Raw genomic sequence first — 20,083 nt, forward strand, 5'->3', positions numbered from 1 at the left:
TAAAACGAATTATATTAAAAGATGCCTAAAGAATTAAATTTCAGGGCAGCCCAGGTGGCTCTGCGGTTTAGCACTGCCTTCAGCCCAGGCCCTGATCTTGGAGACCCAGGATCTAGTTCCATGTCGGGCTCCCTGCATGGAGCCTGCTTCTCCCTCTGCCTCTGGTGCTCTCTCTCTCTCTCTCTGTGTCTCTCATAAATAAATAAATAAATAAATAAATAAATAAATAAATAAATAAATAAATAAAATCTTTTTTAAAAAAGGAATTACATTTCAGAGACAAGAAATTTACTTATGAAGGAAATGTTCTTCCCTGGTATTTCTAAATATATTAACTGTTTTACAATATAATCTTTTGATATGCTAACATGGAAAATATATGGGATGGGGAAAAATTAACTTGTACACTTCTTAAACTTTTCCCTAAAAAATTATAATTAAGATCTTGATTTAGAGAGTTCATTACAGCTAAAATATGCCTCTCCTTTTCTTTTTTCTTTTAGATTTCATACTGGGTAGAAAAGCAAAGCAATATGATCCTTTGCTAGGCAAACCAGAAATGGATTTCTCATGTAGAGCAAAGAGTAATGCAGATATGTTGGCTAAAACATTATTCTTAAAATTGAGCTGAGAAGAAAAAGAAAGATTAAGCTGTAATTTACACATCGGTCTTCAGGGTAATTTATCCCTCAAAATGTAGAATTTATTTATAATTTATGGCCCACCCACTTCCATAGAAGGATTTGCAAAAGTAAAATTTGGAATAAGGATCCAAGAATATTATATCTGGGATTAGTAGATTCAAGTTCTGAGAGTAATTTAGTAAAAAGTAAAAATAAATAGCTTTGTTAAAGACTATCCCCTTCAAATGTTTAAAAAATAAAGAAAGCATTCTTAGCATTTTTTTAAAAACATCACTATTCTATATTATTTTCTAAATGAAACAAAGTCTAATTTCCTTAAATTATACTGGAGACAGAAAGTTGAGAAGGCAAAGTAAAAATCCATCATCAAAAATGAAGTTCTAGAAACCATCAGAATTGTATATATTATTTTAATATGAACTATCGATTTCAATTAATTTCTAGAACAAATCAAAGCCCTCGGTCAACATTGTAAGAGCTGATTGGTACCTGGGATCCAAGCCAAGAGTTTCCCATAGTATGTTCCATTACCAATTTTCAGAACTCCAGGATTGGAATCCAGGTGTTCATTATTTCAGGACTATCTGGAATTCAAATTTTTTTAAAGATTTATTTATTTATTCATGATAGACATGGGGGGGGGCAGCAGAGACACAGGAGGAGGGAGAAACAGGCTCCATGGCGGAAGCCCGACATGGGACTCGATCCCGGGACTCTAGGATCGCATCCCGGGCCAAAGGCGGGCACTAAACCGCTGAGCCACCCAGGGATCCCCTGGAACTCAAATTTTTAATATCTTCTGAAAAAGAAAAAATATCTACAGAGCTTCTAGTTCTAATAGCTGTCAAACTGTTTCAGGCCCTGTTCAAAATATGCACTGTTCAGTAAACTAAACAGCTAGAAACTAGAAATGAAAATGTACAAAAGTGCCACAAACAACAGAGTATTGGTGAAGAGCCTGTTGCATAAAATGCCAGTATTTGGTCTGAATGATTAGTAAAGATCCCAGCTCTCCATACTCTGATGGATGCCTCCGCCTGTCAGGCAGTGTAGAGCCTGGATGTTTTTCAGGATTGCAGTTTAAAGAAAATTTCCTTCAAAATTCAGTTTGGTTGGGACTTACCACAGGCTTTGGCTTGGAACTTTCCAGTAATGCCCAACATAATTCGACCTGAGACACACTGACCGACCGCTACCACCAACTCTGGGGAGAACTGTCTGGAAGCGGGCAAAGGATTCCTGGCCTGACCACCCAGAAGAGTGAGAGGAGAATAGCAGAATGAATGGATGCAAGTTGAGATGTGCAGAGGTACGGAGCAGTCAGGGAGTGCTGAGCCCCCGAAAACTGGCACGGGCAAGCAGCCACATGTGTCTTCTCCATAGCAGACTACGTTACCACCTATGCAGCAATCTTGCCCAAGAATTAAACGGGTATGGGACCAAGCCTCTAGAGTTAGCTACACTTCACAAGAAACTGAGGAGACAAAAGAACAAAAGAACATGTTCAACAACACCACAGGGATGCAGTTACTGAAGTATAGGATACAGAAAACTCTAGAAGGCAACCCTGTCACTTCAACAAGTTGCATTAATTACAAAAAAAAAAAATTTTTTTTTGAGGGGAAACCTACAGATTAAAGTGTATTCATTGTGTTTGAACAAACAACTGATTTAGACAAAACTGGATGAGAGCATGGAAACATGTCTTGTTTTTAATGGCGTGAAGCTGCTAGATTTTGGAGCAACTTGTTGCTCAGATACATCCCAGTACAGGAATCTGTGCTGAAACGTGGGACCGAAGTGTGAGACACAGCAAGAAGAGTTGTTCTCGATTCAGACACACTCGGGTTCAAACTGCAGATCCACCGCTGGCTAAAATTGGAAAAGCGATTTAGCCTCTCTGCGAAAGGCTGGAGCTTTTCAATTTGTAAACTAGAGATAAAAATGACTAATGCCTAGGGTTGCTGTAAGAAATTCAAGAGAGAATACCCGTATAAGTACTGAGCACCTTGCCTTGCACAGAATAAACAGCAAGCTGGCTGGCAGCTATTATTTTTTATAATCATTATTAGCAGCAGTGCTCATTCTAAAATAGCCTCCCACCCACCACCTCCTCCCCTGCCCAGAAAAAAGAAGATATCCCAGAATAGGCTAAACGCCCATGTCCTCCTGGTGGAAGGCAGATGGAGGGTGGGTCTGCATCACGACTGGCTGCCCCTTCAGCAGGGTTTGCACTTAGCATCTGTTTCTACCGTTCTCTGTGTTGGGCTACACAATCCGCCACCTCTCCTGGCACAAGGGAAGTGTGCATGAGCTGGAGCACAGACGTGGGGAATACACACAGGAGTGAGGAGCCTGACAGGACTTCTGGTGTACTCACAGGCTTCAAAATGGAATAGTAAATGGGAGTGTCCACATGGAATTTCAATGTGAGGGGTTTTTCCTCTCCTCAGTCCAACAGCACAAAAGGAGCCTGGTTCTGAACTGGCAGGCTTTCTTTCATTTGTCATTATGTTTTACACACAAGGAAATTTTCATGTCTGAAGATGGGAGGTGATGAGAAGCAGGAGGCTACACGTGGTTTTTGGCAGCCCAGCCACCTGCACTTAAATTCACTTCTGACAGTGCTCAGAATCTAAAGACCTGTAAGTACTAAACTGTCATCTGCCTATCCAGGAGAGATTTCACTTTGGCAGTATTTCAAAAGTAAAATCGCTCACTTTTTTATGCATATTTTCGCCACCACAATATTTCTCTAAGCCGTGTAAAAGGCTGGATCTCGAGAGACATATAAAAAGAGGTTTGTGGTACAGGGTTTTTTGCTAAAAGGGAAATCGCCTTTGTTTCTAAACCTAGAAGTACAAAAATTCAGTCATTTGCTAAAATCTAGGATTAGGGCAAAACGGGTGATAGCTTTCTCCAAGAGTTTGAGGTTGATGATTACAAAAGGCAGTTGAATTTGATGATTTCTGAACTACTTTCCCTAACGGTCCTGTTACGACTTGGAAGACAGTCCTATTATGTAACAGTTGGCTCTCCTTGGCCATACTGCTGCTTCCAGTGCGGCCTGACAAAGGAGCTGGGGGAAGCATAGAGAGAGGCAGCACTGTGTCAGGGAGAGCGTGATAGTCAGAAGTGGATGCAAGTCCCACAGCGGCTCCCAGTCTGCCAAGTGACCCTGCAAGGGTCACTCACTGTCTCCGATCTCAGTTCCCACTGCATTTCAAGTGAAAGATGGGGCCTTGTGGTGGATGAGCAGGAGGCCTGAAGGGACTATAGCAGAGGCTCTGGGCTACCCACTCCCCAGCCCACTTCCCGGCTGGGAGCCCTCAGATAACCACCTTTTCCCTTCCAGTCTTGCTCTCCTCATCTGTATAACCGAATAAGAAATAGCAGTAAATCAGAAAATGCACACAAAAGGTTCTCAGTGCATGGCGCATAATAAGCACTGGATAAATGAACTGCTACTGCTCATTGCTGCTATTACTATTATTATTACTATTTTTCCAAATAACCACAAAACAGTAGGTTGAGGAGTCAGCTCTGAGCAATAAAACTGCTTGCTGGCCTCTGAGATTATGGCTTCATGTCCAAGGGGAAGTAGGCTTCCAGTGGCCACTACTCTTCCCAGAGCCCAGAAGAGGGGCTGGGGCTTTGGAGGCACTCACTGAATGTGTGTTAAGTTAATGAGCAAGTGGATAAATGAGCGATGAAGTTATATACAAGCAAATGTCTTCCAAGCTATTGCTGTACTCTGATCTGACCTTGCCTGGGAGCTCTGGAAAGGGCTGGCAGCCACCAGCTGGCAAACACTGTGGAGAACACACACAGCAGGCTCATCCAGGTCTGTAGGCTCACCCGGGACATGACCCACTTGTTCTGTGAGTACGGGGCCTGCATTTACAGGGAGGGTGCAACTGCACTCAAGACTCTGACTCTAGATTTCAAACTCAAGGACTCAGCTCACTTGCTTGCTCCAGAAAAGGCTTTAGAGAGCAGACTTGTTGACAGTGTTCAAGAGCAGAGTGAGAAACTGAGGCAGATTCAAGAGAGACTGGACACTGGTCAGCACTGCGGGCACAGATCTACATAGTACCTTCTGAATATCTGGTTTAAATACCTCCCCATATATCCGTCATCTGCTTGGAGAACTATAAAACCAATGCTCCCAACACAGCCTAACCCGAAGACAACTCGTCATTTATCAGCATTCTCCCAAATTCAGTCATTCTGATGCCACTTCTGGAACTATCTTATCCTTGGCACCACCTGTACTGTTATTAACTTAATCCTCATGTTTAAATCAATTCACTGAAAAAAAAATTAAATGCAGTTATTTTTTTAAATGAAATTTAAACTACTACGTTAAATGAGAAACCAGTATTGCTTGCCCTCAATATGAGGGAACCATAAAAATAAACACTTGGAAACAAAATATTGTAATTAAAATGGAGCTAGCCACCACTGCTTGCTCCAGCTCCAGGTCTGAGGTCTGCTCTCTCTCTGTTAGGAAAGGAGGTTGGCATGTGATGGCATAAACACTTGCCAGGCCCTAGCTAAGGCTTCCTCCTTCGGGCATTCTGAAAAACAAAAAAGAAGGAAAGAAAAGAGTAACCTTCTCACAATATGAGTCCATGTTTTGGAACCACATTCATACACCGCATAAAATGGTTGCAGACGTAGAAACAGTAGAACCTTCTCCTGTCTGATTCTCGGCCTCCTTGAAGGACTGGATTAGTAAGGCTACTTGTTCTGGATGCAATTAAAATGCTTTTCCTCGATTCTAAGATGCACGGCAAACACATCGGTGATCAGGACACATCCTACAATCAGCTGGCTTTTATTAGCTATTTTTATTAGTGTTTGAATAGTGTCTTTCCTTTTTTATTGGGGGAGCTGTTATTAGATTGATGACACATCTCATAATGAGGGTGACTCAAGAAGTCAAAAAAATACGGTACACCTTAACAGGGCCAATATAAATGAGCCTGCTGTTTGGACGTCAGGACAACACAACAGCCTTGCATTGGTGTTTTCCCAATTGTGTTCATCTGATAAAGACATTACAATAGCAAGATATTATGATCTATAACCCTCCACTGGAACACTCACACATTCTTGGCCTTGAACGCTTGAGCAAAATGCTGCACGCTACGGAGCAGAGCGAGGTCCAGGGTCATTGCTTCTACCTTGGCTTTGTGCTGGAATGAGAGAAAATAAAAAGAAATGATAAATAACAGCAAGTTTAGTTCATGGTATCAAGTTACAGTAAATGTGTTATGGAACATGTCGGAATTCCCCTGTTTAATATTAGACGCCCAGAGAGAATATAAATCATTGGAATGAATGGAAGAACAGGGCTTTTACTGCCAAGTTTGGGAGGATGTGAGGCTGGGAATCTGCTAAAACCACAGGCTGGGGGTTGTGCTGTTTCACTCAGTGCACAGAGGATCCAAAGGGTCTTCAGGCTGAAGCATCTCCTCTCAATCTGTGTCCTAAAATAAAAACTCTAAAAATAAGGGAATGCCAGGACAAAGCCTGGCTCGTGTAAAAATTCAGTAGATGATATTTTAATCTCAAAAGCTGCCATGCAGGTTCTGAAATGATTCCATTGAGCCTGCATCAAAAATTAAAGATGATTCATTTAGAGAAAGTACAAAGCAGGCAAAACTCATTTATTCCAATGGACCCCGAGTGACCTAGATCCCACAAAGGAGCTCTGGTTTCACAACCCAGAAAACCCTCCAGATAGGTGGGGTACATGTAGATGATGACAATAACTACAGTCTGTTCCAGGCTGACCGTGGCCTGGGTACTTCCATGCACCAGCTCGTTTCCTCCCCATAACAACTGAATGGGTTATACTTCCCCTATTTTACATGTGGCCTCATTAAAGATCACAGAACTAAGAAGTGTCAAGGGTGAGGATTCAGTATGCCTGACACAAAAGCCCACATTCCCTTCTTGACAGAACCTGGAAGGCCAAGGGCATCAGGATTTGAAGCAATCATGTTCCACTGGAGAGTATCCTAGCATAATTCTGGAAAGATCAGGGTTACCGTCCAACTTGTTCTGTGTTTATGGGGCACCCCCAGTTTTTAAGTCTGGCTGGGCTGCAGGGTATGTAATTAAATACGATCACTTCTTAGACCCATTTCCTCCAAAGGACGGACAGCCAAGAATGCCAGGGCCACTGCCTGTTCAGGTGAGGAAAGTCCCAGCGAGCAAACGGCAAGGCTGGGAATTCTCATCTAGACTGTGATGTTACAGTGAGAATGCAGAGATGAACGTGGTACCTCTAATGCTATGAAGGAGATGCAAACAGCACTGCCATGCACATGCTCCATTCAACTGTCTTACTTGGGGGAGGGGTCCCACAAACTATGCTGAGATGCTTAGTCTTAGCATCCTGGGCTGTAACCCAAGTCCCAAGCCGTGAACAATAAGCATTAGCCAGAGGCAGCAGGGAGGCCAACTGACCTTGGCCATTGCACATTCTGAGCCTCATTTGTAAAAGGCGAATATTATCTCCTCACAGACTTGTGAGAATGGGTGTAAAGTACCTAACATCCAGCCTGGAAGAGAGAACTTCACTAGAAGGAGATAAGATGTCTACTGTGCCCAATTCTTTCAGGTCTGCAGCGAACTGTATTTGGGTGGGCTACAGCGCAGTATAATGGATGGAATGATGTTAATGAAGAGTGCATCAGACCAGCTTGCTGTTAGATCCTGAAGGATCCAGGGTATGTCTCCTAAAGAGCTCAGTTTTAGGGAAAGGGATGTAAGGTGACTAAATGACTGCCCCAAGCCCCAATAGCATATGGATGTTGTGAAGGCAGGGTGGCCAGTGTAGATTGAAGGTCCTTGAGTAACAGTGGCAGGGGCACAAATGTGCCAATTTTGGAAGGAGGAGGAGAAGCATTTAACCTGAGCCAGGAATGTGCTAACACATGGGTTTTGTTATGAGTTTCCTAAGACCAGAGAAGAACAAAGGTGGAGGATCCAGAATGACTTGAGGTCATACCCCTTGTCTTATAGAGAAAGACACCACTGATGGCAAAAACGAATGCCCTTGAGTGAGATTGTACTGTGTAGAGAGCTTGGGCCTCCAGACCAGGAGATAAATGCCACTCACCTCCTGTCTGCATGGCTGATTAACTGTCCCATGACTAAAATCTCTTCAGAGTACCGAGCCTGTCAATGGCTAACTTGTATTCCTCATAGATTCTTATGCCTCATAAATGCTTCACTACCCAGTTTGACATTAAGAGTTAGCAAATAAAGTGGCTTTTTACCCTCATCCTACCTGCTCTGGCCTCAGCCTTACTTCACTTAGGGCATGATGCTGACTGCTGCACACAGACTCTTACAGAACTTTGAGTGTATCACAAGAGGAAACCCAAATACTCATTGTATTGGGGAAAATGGTGAAGACATCATTCCTCTCAGCCAAACCCCTTAGGGACTCCCTAAGGGATATGCAGCCTATGTATCATAAAAATGCATATACATATTTCCCTCATGAAATGGTAAGAACATTCCTAGATGGTGACCCCAAAGCAATCTCCCAAAGAAAACGATGGCTCAGCCAAGTGGGCCACTATAACCTTCTGTATGCATAACTTACACTGGTCCTTCCCCTTCACTTTAAAATAAGGTACAGAGCTGCCACTACCAATGAGAACAAAATCAGAACATACACATCTAGAGGGAACAAGGGGTCACAAGCCACCAAGTAGTTCAACAGACTAATCCACAGGCTGTGGGTTACTAGGCTCCTGGGGACAGTGATTCAAGTCTACACACTATTACTCAGGTAATTCTCTTGCCCCCGGCATCAGGTTTCCTGTTTCTGCTACTGACCCTGAGAAATGCAGAGAAATTGAGTGCAATCTGGTAAGTTCAGGGAAGGAAAAAAAAAAAAAAAAAAAAACACCACTTTTAGAATCAGGGAGGGTGGATGTGTTTGTGTGCATTTTGGGGGCCAGGAGGAAGGGTTGCTTTTCTGATTGTCTAACAAACCTGACAGCATTATAGAACTATTTATCGCAAGATGTGCCCTAAACGAGGATGCAGTGGCTGAGGCACTGCAAACAGAACCCATTTCTGAGGGATAAACTGCTGAGGGCTAGGTTGAGGCAAGAGGCTCTATCTGCCAGTGTGATCTTTCCTGCCACATCTGGCCAGGAACCTGGAACTGACCACAATACACTTCCCTGGTTTTAACTCACCAACTTTCTGTTGTTGTTAACTTCAATTTGGAACTAATTATGGACTCACAAGAAGTGGCAAAAATAGCACCAAGAGTGCCCATACACCTGCCTCCCAGCACCACCAATGGTGACATCTTATCCATGTCTATAGGACATTATCAGAACCAGAAAATCAACAGTGGTGCAAACACAGCTCATTAAACCACAGACTTACCTGAGCTTCACCATTTTGGGGATACACTCATTTTCTTTTATTTGGAATATATTTGTGTATAATTCTATGACATTTTATTCTATTCATTTTATTCAAGATACATATAACAATCACCACATGCAAGATACAGACTGTTCCACCACCACTAAAGAACTGGTGGGTTTTTTTAAATTAAGATATGTTAAATTAGCATTTGCCATCTACAACATGAGAAGTCCAGGCCTTGTTTGGGCAGGGTCTGCTCTTTGGATTGGCAAAACAAGCACATTTACAAAGTCCCAAACCCCTTTGTAGCTTACAATGGGCAATAAGATACCATCCAAATTCATTAGTATGACTCACTCAACTGCCTCCATACCAATCAGGAGGAGGCACTTCAGTATCCTTACTGAACAGCTCCCAAAGCTCAATGTCTTAAAACAATCAAGGATTACTACTTGCTCACACTTCATGCCCATCTCAGGTCAGTTAGACCGTGTTCGCCGTGGCTAGCCAGGGTCCCAGGCAGATGGGGCCTCCACCTTCTGTAATATCACTAGCCTTTAATGTGAAGACGAGAATGTTGACACACTGCACATAAGTGGATCTCAAGGCCCCACCCTGCAGTACAGATGTTGCTTCTGATCACATTTTGTTGGCAGAGCAAGTCATGTGGTTATGCTTAGCTTAGGAAGGTACAACCCTCCATGTACTCAAAAATACAAATGGAAATACATATATATATATATATACATATATATATATATGTATATGTATATATATAAATGGTAATGACTAACACCCAGTCCATGACTTTGCCCTTTCCAGAGTTATTTCAGGCTACTTCCTATTTTACACGTTCATTAATTACAGAAAAATTCAGAAAAGACAGATGAATAAGGACAAACAAAAGGCATCTACAATTCCACTAACTCCAAAATAAACTGTTAACCTTCCATATGTCCCTCCCTTCTCCTTTGCCATCTAGATAGACAGATCTATCTACCCATCCATCCATCCATCCATCCACCTACCCACCTTTGTTTAACAGGAAGAACTTCATACCAAGAGCTTTGAATCTTAAAATGCTATAAAATGCCTCTCTCAACCCTTCCCCAAATCCTCACTCTTCTCTCTAATCACACCAGTATACAATCTTCTCATCTCAGGCAGAATAAGAATGTAAATTTATTTTAAATTATGTATACAGATGCTGGTACCCATCATTTTAAGACAGAACTGCACAGGTGGCATCCCACACATGAAGCATCAGGCAACTTCTAAGTAGCTGAGAAGCCCACCTGCTCCCGACACCCCGGGCTCAGCCAGAAAAGCATAGTAATTAAGCAACCCACATGCTCTTCCTCCATTTCCCTGGGATCCGGGGACACTTGCTGGTGACACAATTCACGGACACCCTCAATAGGCCAAGTCTTCTTGGACTTTATTAAGTTCCAAAATCTGCCTGAGTGATTCAAGAGTCTGTAAATGCCAAACCAAAAGGACTGCTCATTATATGAGTTGTTGTCATTAAATGAGTGATCTCTCATATCATTTTATGACTACAAACTAGCCAAGTGTGACTCAGATGTGATACCGCCTGAAACCAAAAGAACCATATGGGGATCATGCGGTATTTAAACGAAGAAGTGGGGAAATGTTGTCATCCACAGCAGAGACAGCAGAGCCAGGCTGACCTGGAAGCCACAGCCCCGTGTGGTCACAGCCTTGGCAGCATTGACTTTAGGGCAGCTATATGGATGCTCTCGGCCTCAGCTGCCTCAATGGAAAATGGGCATTGGCCTTGTATGGTTGGGGTAAAGATGAGATATCCTGTATATAAGCCCTGGGGCACTTAAAGAATGACTATTATAATCATTACTCGGAAAGCCACTGCTAAAACATGATACTCCTTATTTTTCAATAATAAAGCATATTAGTAATTGTGGTCTCCCTTCATTATTTCATAAAATTAACATAAGTAACTCAGAGAAAGTATAAATAGCAATTCAGCAAAGGAGGTGATATCTGACTCCAAAGCAGGAAGAAGGGGGCTTGCTGAATCCCCCCGAGGCCATGTAATCCAGTTTCCAAATTCAATGAGTGGTTTGAACCTAAAAGATATTGGTAAAGGCCATAGACTCAAGCTGTATTGTCTGGGTCAGCACTGACCAGATGGGCAAGTTACATCTCTCATTTGTACATTCCGCTTTTCCTTCTATAAAACAGAAATCCTGGTAGCACCTGCCTTACCAGGAAGTGAGGTGATCTGTGTAAAGCACTTGGAATAGTGCCTGACTACTTGACAAGTATTCTGTAACTGTTAGCAATGAATATCCTTATTGTGATTATTTTTGTTGTCATTCATACCTTGTTAGCACCATCACCACCACCATCACCATCATCACCACCATCACCACCACCACCACCACCACCACCACCACCATCAGCATCATCACCATTACCACCACCACCATCATCATCATTATCATCACCATCATCACCACCATCATCATCATCATCATCATCATCATCATCATCATCGGCGGCAGCATGGAATCACTTCACTCGTCACTGCAAGGGCTGAATGGGACATAACCGGCCAACAGGAATGATCATAGAAGGTTGGCCATGAGTCCTTGCCGCATAGTACCTTTTATTCCTACCAATCCCCAACCCAATGGGGGCAGCTGTCACCCACCATTTTATAGATGTAGAAACTGAAGTTCTGAAAGCTCTTACACAACTTCACCCAGATAACAGTGGCAGAGCCAACGTTCACCCTAAGCCATGATTTTATCACTCTTCCATGCTCCAAAATGCCTACAAAAACTTCCTGTTCTCTCCCCCTCAACTCTTTTGCCCCCCAGAGGCCCTCACATCAAGGCCAACCCCAGGAAACCCACTAGGTCTATCAGTGCCTTATAAAGAAGCAGCATACTGTCCTGCTGTTGGTCAACCATAAGAGAGACAATATTTACAAGTGTGAATTCATTCACTAATTCTGCCTCTAAAGGTAAATATATATATATATATTCCATAGCTTCTATTTCCTTTACTTATTTTCTTCTTCCCCATATCATTGCATCACTCATAATCTGCTTATCATCAGTGGAAGAACAAAAAAGATAACATCTCATGGCAATAGGCCTTTAGAAGACTGTATTTTTGTAACTAATTCAAGTGGCCAACCATACTTCAAAAACAAACTTTCACTTGAAAATCATCATTAATTATACACTGCCTGTGAATTAGCTGGGAGTGTATCGATGCGTTCGCCACACAATCTGATTTCTCCCTGTAACGAACCCAAAGCATTTGGTGTGGGAACCAAGAGCTGTTGGGCGTTATGTGTCATGCTCAATTAATCAAGTAAGTATACTTCAAATCTAGTATGTGACCCTTGCTTCCTCCACTCACCTTGACCACACTCACACTTTTGACCCAATCCTAGAGCAGGAGCTCTAGTGAGAAGAGCTCTTCATTTTGTGTTGAAAGCATCATCTCTGAGTTGGTCAAAAAGAAGAGTACACAATACAGTTGGAGGTTGGGAAGATGGAAAAACCCAGATACACTGAGCAAGTGCAGGGAGCCCAGCCTCCAGCATGCCCAGAGGAAATTCTCCTTCAGCAGTAGGGGCTCATCCCATGCAATGGCAGATACAAGATTTACTGTTTAAGGGCAATGAGCTATTGTATATCCTAACTTGAAGGTGCCAATCTAGGAGGATTTGATGGGTGTGCACCTACACCTCTCTAACACTGATAGAAGAATTCATTTCTGTGCTTCTCTAAAAAAAGTTCTCATTTACATACATTTATTAATTATAAAAGCTGAAAAAAATAAGGAGCACCTATGATATGCCTGGCATTTATTTTTCACTTAAGAGTAATGTGAAAAATCTTTTGAAGTGTAATCATTTCCCCCATTTTATAGACTAGAAAACAGAGGCTGATAAAAGTTTAAAGTAGCATGGCTAGTGAGACACAGACCCAGGTTTCCAACTGAGATGTGGCCAGCTCCCGAACTCTTATCTTTGCTGGATAGCACACTACGCTGTACCCCTGTCGTCATATTCTTCAACATATATAACACCAAGAAGCTATAAAGAAATTAACATCATCTATATATTCTTATTTGTGTCTATTTTATATCATATTTATTTTATACGCTTAGAATTTACAAGAGAAGCCTATTGCTGAAGGAGAAAATGTAACTAAGGCAATAATCTACATTCAGAGCTTATTGCTAATGGCATCCTGCAAATTCTAATCCAATGGGCCTTAATTGCATTATGCTGATGTCTCTCACCCTTCCACTTTACATACTCTCAGTCCTGATTTTATGTTCTGAAACCTTAAATAGGACTTGTCACATTTACAACAGCAACAGACACTGGCGCTGAGCATAATATTGACATGACATTATTCACTGAACTACAATGCGGACCTAACTAAACTGGTTTAATAATTCATCAATATCCTATGTGGGACTTCAGAGCACTAATTTCTCCAGTATAATTTAAGTGATGTTAGTGGTGGCAACAAATGGCAATCTCCTCACTGAGGAGCGCAAAAGTGGATGGATTCTCATATCTACTTTCGGCTCTGGTACCTTTCCATCAAACAACCCACACCAGATCATGAGTAAATTGACAGGGAATTTGCCCAATCTTGGCCGAGCCTAAACATCAAAAGTATGCACTGGTAAATGCTCTTCCTGATAGGGCATCCCAGAGAAAAAGAGAGTCTCAGAGTCTCTCTTCTGGCTCTAAACATTTCATTGGTCTGCATACCACTATGCATTTAACAAGAAAAATACTCTTAGAGAAGGTTCTATGTCTCCAAGTAGGGAACAAAACCAAAACAAATCCTAAGCAAAGCCCAAGAGTTTTTGTAAAGTCTTGAGGGATACGGACTGAATTTGTCATTTCTAACCTTTAGATCAACCCTCAGCATCAACTCCTACTCCAGGGTCCCCATGAGCACGGCCTAACCCTTCCCTCCCCTCCCTTGCAAAATACACAAACAGCCCTAATAACAAAATCATGACAACTCTTTCTTCATTATATACAGGTCAAAAATTTTGCCTTGTGTTGCTGGAACTCAATTTATAAAATAACTGTATCAATATCTATAGGTAATTGTGAGGCTGATTCAAGGAGAAATTGCACTGGGTAACAGCTTATTTAATCTGGTGTATGAGTTACATGCCACGTAAAGCAAAACTATTAAAAATGCTTAGACAGTAATTGGCAATATTTTGCACTCTGGATAAAAAATGCTTATCTTGCCAGAAACTAACAAGAGAGTGAAAATATTCGAAAACCTTCCAATTTCCCTCTATGCAATGCATTCACTTTGCAGCTTAAAAACAGTTTAAGGAAGGACAGCGGATGGCACAGGAGTTTGGCAGTCAACATGATTGTGCATTTATGCCTTGCTATTGAAGAAAGAGCCTTTTTTCATAGTGAATTTTTCATTCTAATGTAAGTGATGATTTACGTTAACTATAGGTAAAGCATGGTTACATTTTCCTGAAGGATTGCAGGCAAGTAAAGAGTACTACAATAAGTTGAAGCATAAAAGCTTTCTCTGTCATAATATTTATTATAATGGCATATAAAATAGCTGAAATAAATAATAGATGACTAAAGGTAAATTCATATGATAAAGAATCCTTCAGCAGACACCATTACTTTTGACTGCTCTAGTTTTATACACAGTTGAAGACTCTTAATAAACAGGCCCTATATCTTATGTAAGTACTGGAAACATCAAAGATGTGCTTAAAAGGCAACATACTGGACATGAGCTAATTTACTGTATAATTATATTCTTAACAGGAACAGTATATATATTTTGAATGTTTAATAGCTGTGTTCTTCATGAAACTTGTTAAGCATCGGAACCCCCTCTTTTGGGGAAGTCACAGATAGAAGTATCAGTGCACTCCCCCCTCATTTCACAAAGAGATGCAGAGTAGAAAACACAGAGATCTGGCGCCCATTGATTACCTGGTGGCAAGCCAAGAATGCTTAGTTGAATATAAAGAGAAAAGTAAGATTTCTCTGCTATGGTTTAGAGGATTCTGAATTCCTCACAAAGGACTCATGAAGTTCGGAGAACCTCAGATGGAGAGAAGTGATTGTAAATAGAATCTTTCGTATGGAGAATACCACACATGGATTGGACAGCATCTCTCTCAAGGGTTCTCAAGCAGAAGCACTCTACTTCTGAAGGGACATCTGGCAAGTCTGCAGAAGTTCTGGTTGCCACAGCTTGTTGGAGGGGTGTACCGGCATCTAACAGTAGAGGTTAGCAATCCTACTAGACATCCTACAACAAATAGGTAGTACCCTGACAACCGGCCCCAGATGTCAACAGTGCCAACTTGTACGTGTGAGTTTGGTGAGAGGATCTCTGACCCAGGCTAAGTAGTCAGTCTTCAGCTACTTAAATGTATCATGGGTTGTAAAAATCAAACTGGCTCCCTGGTGAAAGTACAAATAATGCACAAGTGATTTTATGAAGTGAAAACAATTCCCAAATCCCACTACTCAAAGATAATGAGAATGACAGCGTGACACAAATCCTTCCCGAATATAATTTCTACACATACAAAAACATGGCGCAACAATGTTTTCCTACAAACACAGTATTGTAGCTTACATGTTATTTTATAGTATTGTTTTTCCCAACTAATACATAATCTGATGTATCTTAATAGAACTCTACTCCCACCTATTCCAACCAGTATGTTTAGGTCATTGAAGGGGCTGCTCAATCATTTATTAAAAACTGATCCCCTTAGGAGAACACAGCCCTCCACAACCTTCACTAGCTTTGGGAACTTACTGCTTAAATTCCCAGTGTCTAACCTTCCCTGTCTATAAGAAAAGAAATCATAGAAGACTGTCCTCCTCAGGGTTGCTGTGAGGATTCAGGGAGATAGGAGCCATGAAAAGCACATTATATTATACGGATGCTCTGGGAGTGTTAACCATTGCTTTTATTGTAATTAATATTATTTTATATTCTTTCCAGTTTCTTGTTACTGAAAGCAATGATGCAATACCTGTACTTCACAATATCTGAAGAGTTTCTATAGGAGAAAATTCCTGGAAGTAGAATTGCTAGATCAAGAGATGTCCACATCTTAAATCTTGATTGATTTTGCTGGGTGTCCTCCAAAAAGGTTCTAACAATTGCCATTCCCAAGAATGCTGAGGGAGACCATGAAAGAAAACCCAAACAACCAATAATTCACATTGACATTTATAGTAAATTAAAATGCAAAGTTTTATAATTCGGTCTCAAATACCTGATACCCAGCAAGTGTCACAGAGCAGGTTTTTGAGACAGGATTTAATTGAGGAAACGAATGAAAAACGTACCACCAAACTTAGGACAAATTCAGAAGGAGAGATAAAACTAGGCTAATGATATTAGCAGCAATGGCTTTCCATAAGCCATTTGGGAAGCCGGGCATTTCTCCTGCTGCTTCATGCTGGCAGGCTTGGCCATAATGCTGGATGATGGAGATGAACTTGATATGCAAAGCATGCGGTAAACACGGAACAGCATTATCAAAGCTGAGAAGTGACCATGGTGGTTATTTTTAGTTTATGGATGAATCCAAAGGGAGAAACCTTTCAAAAGTTCTACAAAAACAAGGCAAAGTATTCAACAAATAATATGGAAAAGATAACACACACATACACACACACCTCAGAGAAAAATGAGGCGGCATGTGTCTAAGCAGCCTCTTCTAGGTTCCAACCAAAACACCCATAAAGGCAGAAACAGATGAGGACACACACAAAAGAAAGGTCACAGTCAAGTGATCCCCAAATGCTGGGCATCTTTTACATGAGCTGCAAAACCAAATAAATTATGTTTAAAAAGGGGTTGGAGACAGAACTGAAACAACAATAACAAGGAAGGTATTTTTTATAGAAGGGAGATTTCACTGAGTCATTAAATCATGTATGGTTTAGTTAACATGAGAGATATAAATAACTTTACACTTTGTAAGAGAAAATTTAGGTATGTATATAGAAATTGCCAGAGTGACTCTGAGAGAGAGCAAGACAGAAGAGGAAACAGAGAATGAAGGAGAGAGTGAAGGAAGGAAGGGGAGAAGGACAGAAGGAAGAGCTTTTAGCTTCTAAACGAGCAGCAGGCGAGGGATATATGGGATACATGAGATATAAAGAAACTGGATCAATCCAAAAAAGTATCCAAAAAGAAAAAAAAAGTATCCCAAAATAATTAAATTTAATAATAAAGGAAAACACTTGGTAGAGAGGAAACACGAAATAAAATTCAGAAATGAGTATTAATATAACCATACTCATGAGAAATATAAATGTACTTAAATTTACATATTAAAAGGCAGAAGCCAAAAGACTAGATTCTAAAAATCACCTCCAGGTTGTATATATGGAAAGAGAGACTAGAATCCCTCAAAATAGTTCTCCCCTTTCTACAGTGTGGGGTTTGCAGAGAAAGGAGTAGAGCCAGAAAGTACATTTCCCAGTGCACATGGAGGTGGGTGGAGCATCCAGGCTTCTACCAAAGGCCTGTAAATAGGATGTGTAACTCCAGGGCTGTTCCTCTTATGAATTAGGCGGCGAGTATTTTCATTCTCCTTCCTTATGATGAATGTAGATTATACTATTTTCCTAGGGCCAGAGGGGCCCCAGGTGAAGAAAGCTGGAATATTTATTCACCAAATGAACAACAGCCACCTGTTGATCAGGGACATCCATGTGGATCTGTGTCATACACTGGAAATCACTTGGTAAAACTGTTTTCTGTCTACCCCTTGAAAGGCCAATCAAGTACCTGCCAAGCCAGAAGCTCAAGAGAAAAGCCAAAGGTCAGTGTGTAGGGGCTTCTTCATGCTGCTTCAATGGAGACATTACAAGAAAGACGTGTGCTAAGGGAAGAAGAATCCTCCAGCTGACAGCAATGAAATCAGGCACATCAGAGAGTTGAAAAAAAAAAATTGATCCTAAAGCCCAAATAGCGTAAAATAAGCCTGAAAAAGTCTTTGAGAGACAATAGCCATTATGACTTCTGAATTAATTTAAAAAAATTCAGCCCAGTAGGGTATATCAGGTTAGTGATAACTGCTTTTCCACTGAAGCCGGTTACTCTGGATAGTTTCATGCTCTTGAGGAGAGATAGAGAGAGAGAGAGAGAGAGAGAGAGAGAGAGAGAGAGAGAGAGAGGTGGGCCAGTGAGGGCTTGTCGGACAGCTGAACCAGGACAGCTTCAGGAAATAAAGTCCAAGCAGAAGCCAAGGGAAGGGAAGCCCATGAAGAGTGTCAGAGTGAGGCCAACACCTGCATACAGAGCCAAAGCAGTGGACGGATGTCCTGTCCCCTCAGTGCACAAAGCATGCAGGTTTGGGCATCGGCACATGGCCACAGTCACATCTGACTTGCTCTGTGGTCTCCTCTCTCATAGCCAAATGGGACGAATGAATCACATTGGCCAATTCTGTTAAAAGCCAGCTAAGTTACAGACTGCATGTTTTCAAAAGAGCATCTCAGACAGCATTAGAGTGGGGAGGGGGAGGGAGGGGGACACCACCTTATAAATGTCCATTAGAAGCCACTTTGGAATGGCGTGCATGCTAAAGCAGCCTGGCCATACCACACGCTCTCCCTGCCTCTTCAATATTTATAAGCGGCATCTTCCCCTTTCCCTTTGGCTTGACGATACACATGTTCCCTACAGGCAGGGCTTCCACCGCTGCAGCGTGATGGGATGACCCAGAGTTTCACCTCTGTAAAGGGAGGCCCTGGTCCATTTACTCTTTTTTTCCTAAATGCAAGCACTGGCTTTATGAAGCTGTACTCCTTTCTGGGATGCCGGGCCTGCCTTGCAACCCTCAGGAGGACCTGGGGGTTTTATGGCTGAGGGTCATACTTTCCAGTTAAGCCAAGTGTCAACTGTCATCACATGTGTCAAACCTTAAGACATCTTTCCCCTGCATAAATGTACAAAATCTGTTCCATGAGGCAAACATTCACTGTGAACTAAACGCTTTTGAGGACCAACTCTCTGGCAGATACCATACAGGGAAGAGACGATAATAGATTTTCCCACATTTTACCCCGTGGAACCCTTTTTTTTTTTTTTTTTTTTTTACTTTCTTAATAACATTTTATTTTCTTTTTTTTTTTATTTAGAATTTTTTTAATTTATTTTTTATTGGTGTTCAATTTACTAACATACAGAATAACCCCCCAAGGTCGACCTATTTTATAAATAAAAGAAAGGCTATGAAATCATGAAAAATCTGATCAAAAATCATTTAATTAGTAGCTGGCAGAACTGGGATTTCAGTTTTCCCTCCACTCTGATAAGCCAATTCTCTTTACAAGATACTAATATTGTCTTGGCATCAGAACTTCCCAACTCTGAAATTATCCCTGAGTCCAGAAGAGTTTGGTGTGGCCAAACATACCACTACTAAGAATGTTGTTCCTTCTATGAACCTGAAATCTTTTACACTCTTATGTTTAACTTTGCCCATTAAAATTTTAACTTTATGATGAAAAAAACAGCTAACTTCAACCTCTCCCCCTATTCCCTTTCCCCAGGCTTTGGCTTAACCAAGTTTGATAACTAAGTCTTGTGTAATTTCAATTGTTTCCATATGTGGAAAATATGATACTAATTAAACCACCTGCTCATTCTGATCTCATAGAACAGATTTTTCTTTCCAAATGGACTTAAGTCCTCTAGAACAGGGGTCAGCAAAGTTTTTCTTGAATGGGCCAGATAGTAAGTATTCCAGGTTTTGTGGGCCATATAAACTACTCTGCTTTTGGAGCATGACAACAAAAACCGCCAGAGATAATGTAAATCAATGGGCATGGCCACATTCCGATAAAACTTGACTTACAAAAACAGGCATTGGGCTGGATTTCCTCCCAGAAGAGCACAGTTTGCTAACCTCCATTTTAGAACACAATCAAGAAAATTGGGTGGGCTTCCTGAAGTCTGACAGCCTTG

At 41.4% G+C, this 20,083-nt stretch overlaps 1 protein-coding gene across 8 annotated transcripts in view; it reads right to left on the bottom strand.

The window, feature by feature from the left end:
- The window catches only part of WWOX (WW domain containing oxidoreductase), a 952,589-nt gene that overhangs the window by 696,375 nt on the left and 236,131 nt on the right, over positions 1-20,083 (bottom strand). For all 8 annotated transcript variants that reach the window (XM_025426929.3, XM_025426925.3, XM_025426924.3 and 5 more), the window contains one exon: positions 5,757-5,845. In XM_025426929.3, the coding sequence (XP_025282714.1) occupies positions 5,757-5,845 (89 nt within the window). The remainder of the gene's footprint in view (positions 1-5,756; positions 5,846-20,083) is intronic.

This window comes from Canis lupus, chromosome 5, assembly GCF_003254725.2.
Source record: "Canis lupus dingo isolate Sandy chromosome 5, ASM325472v2, whole genome shotgun sequence".
Taxonomy (NCBI): Eukaryota; Metazoa; Chordata; class Mammalia; order Carnivora; family Canidae; genus Canis; species Canis lupus.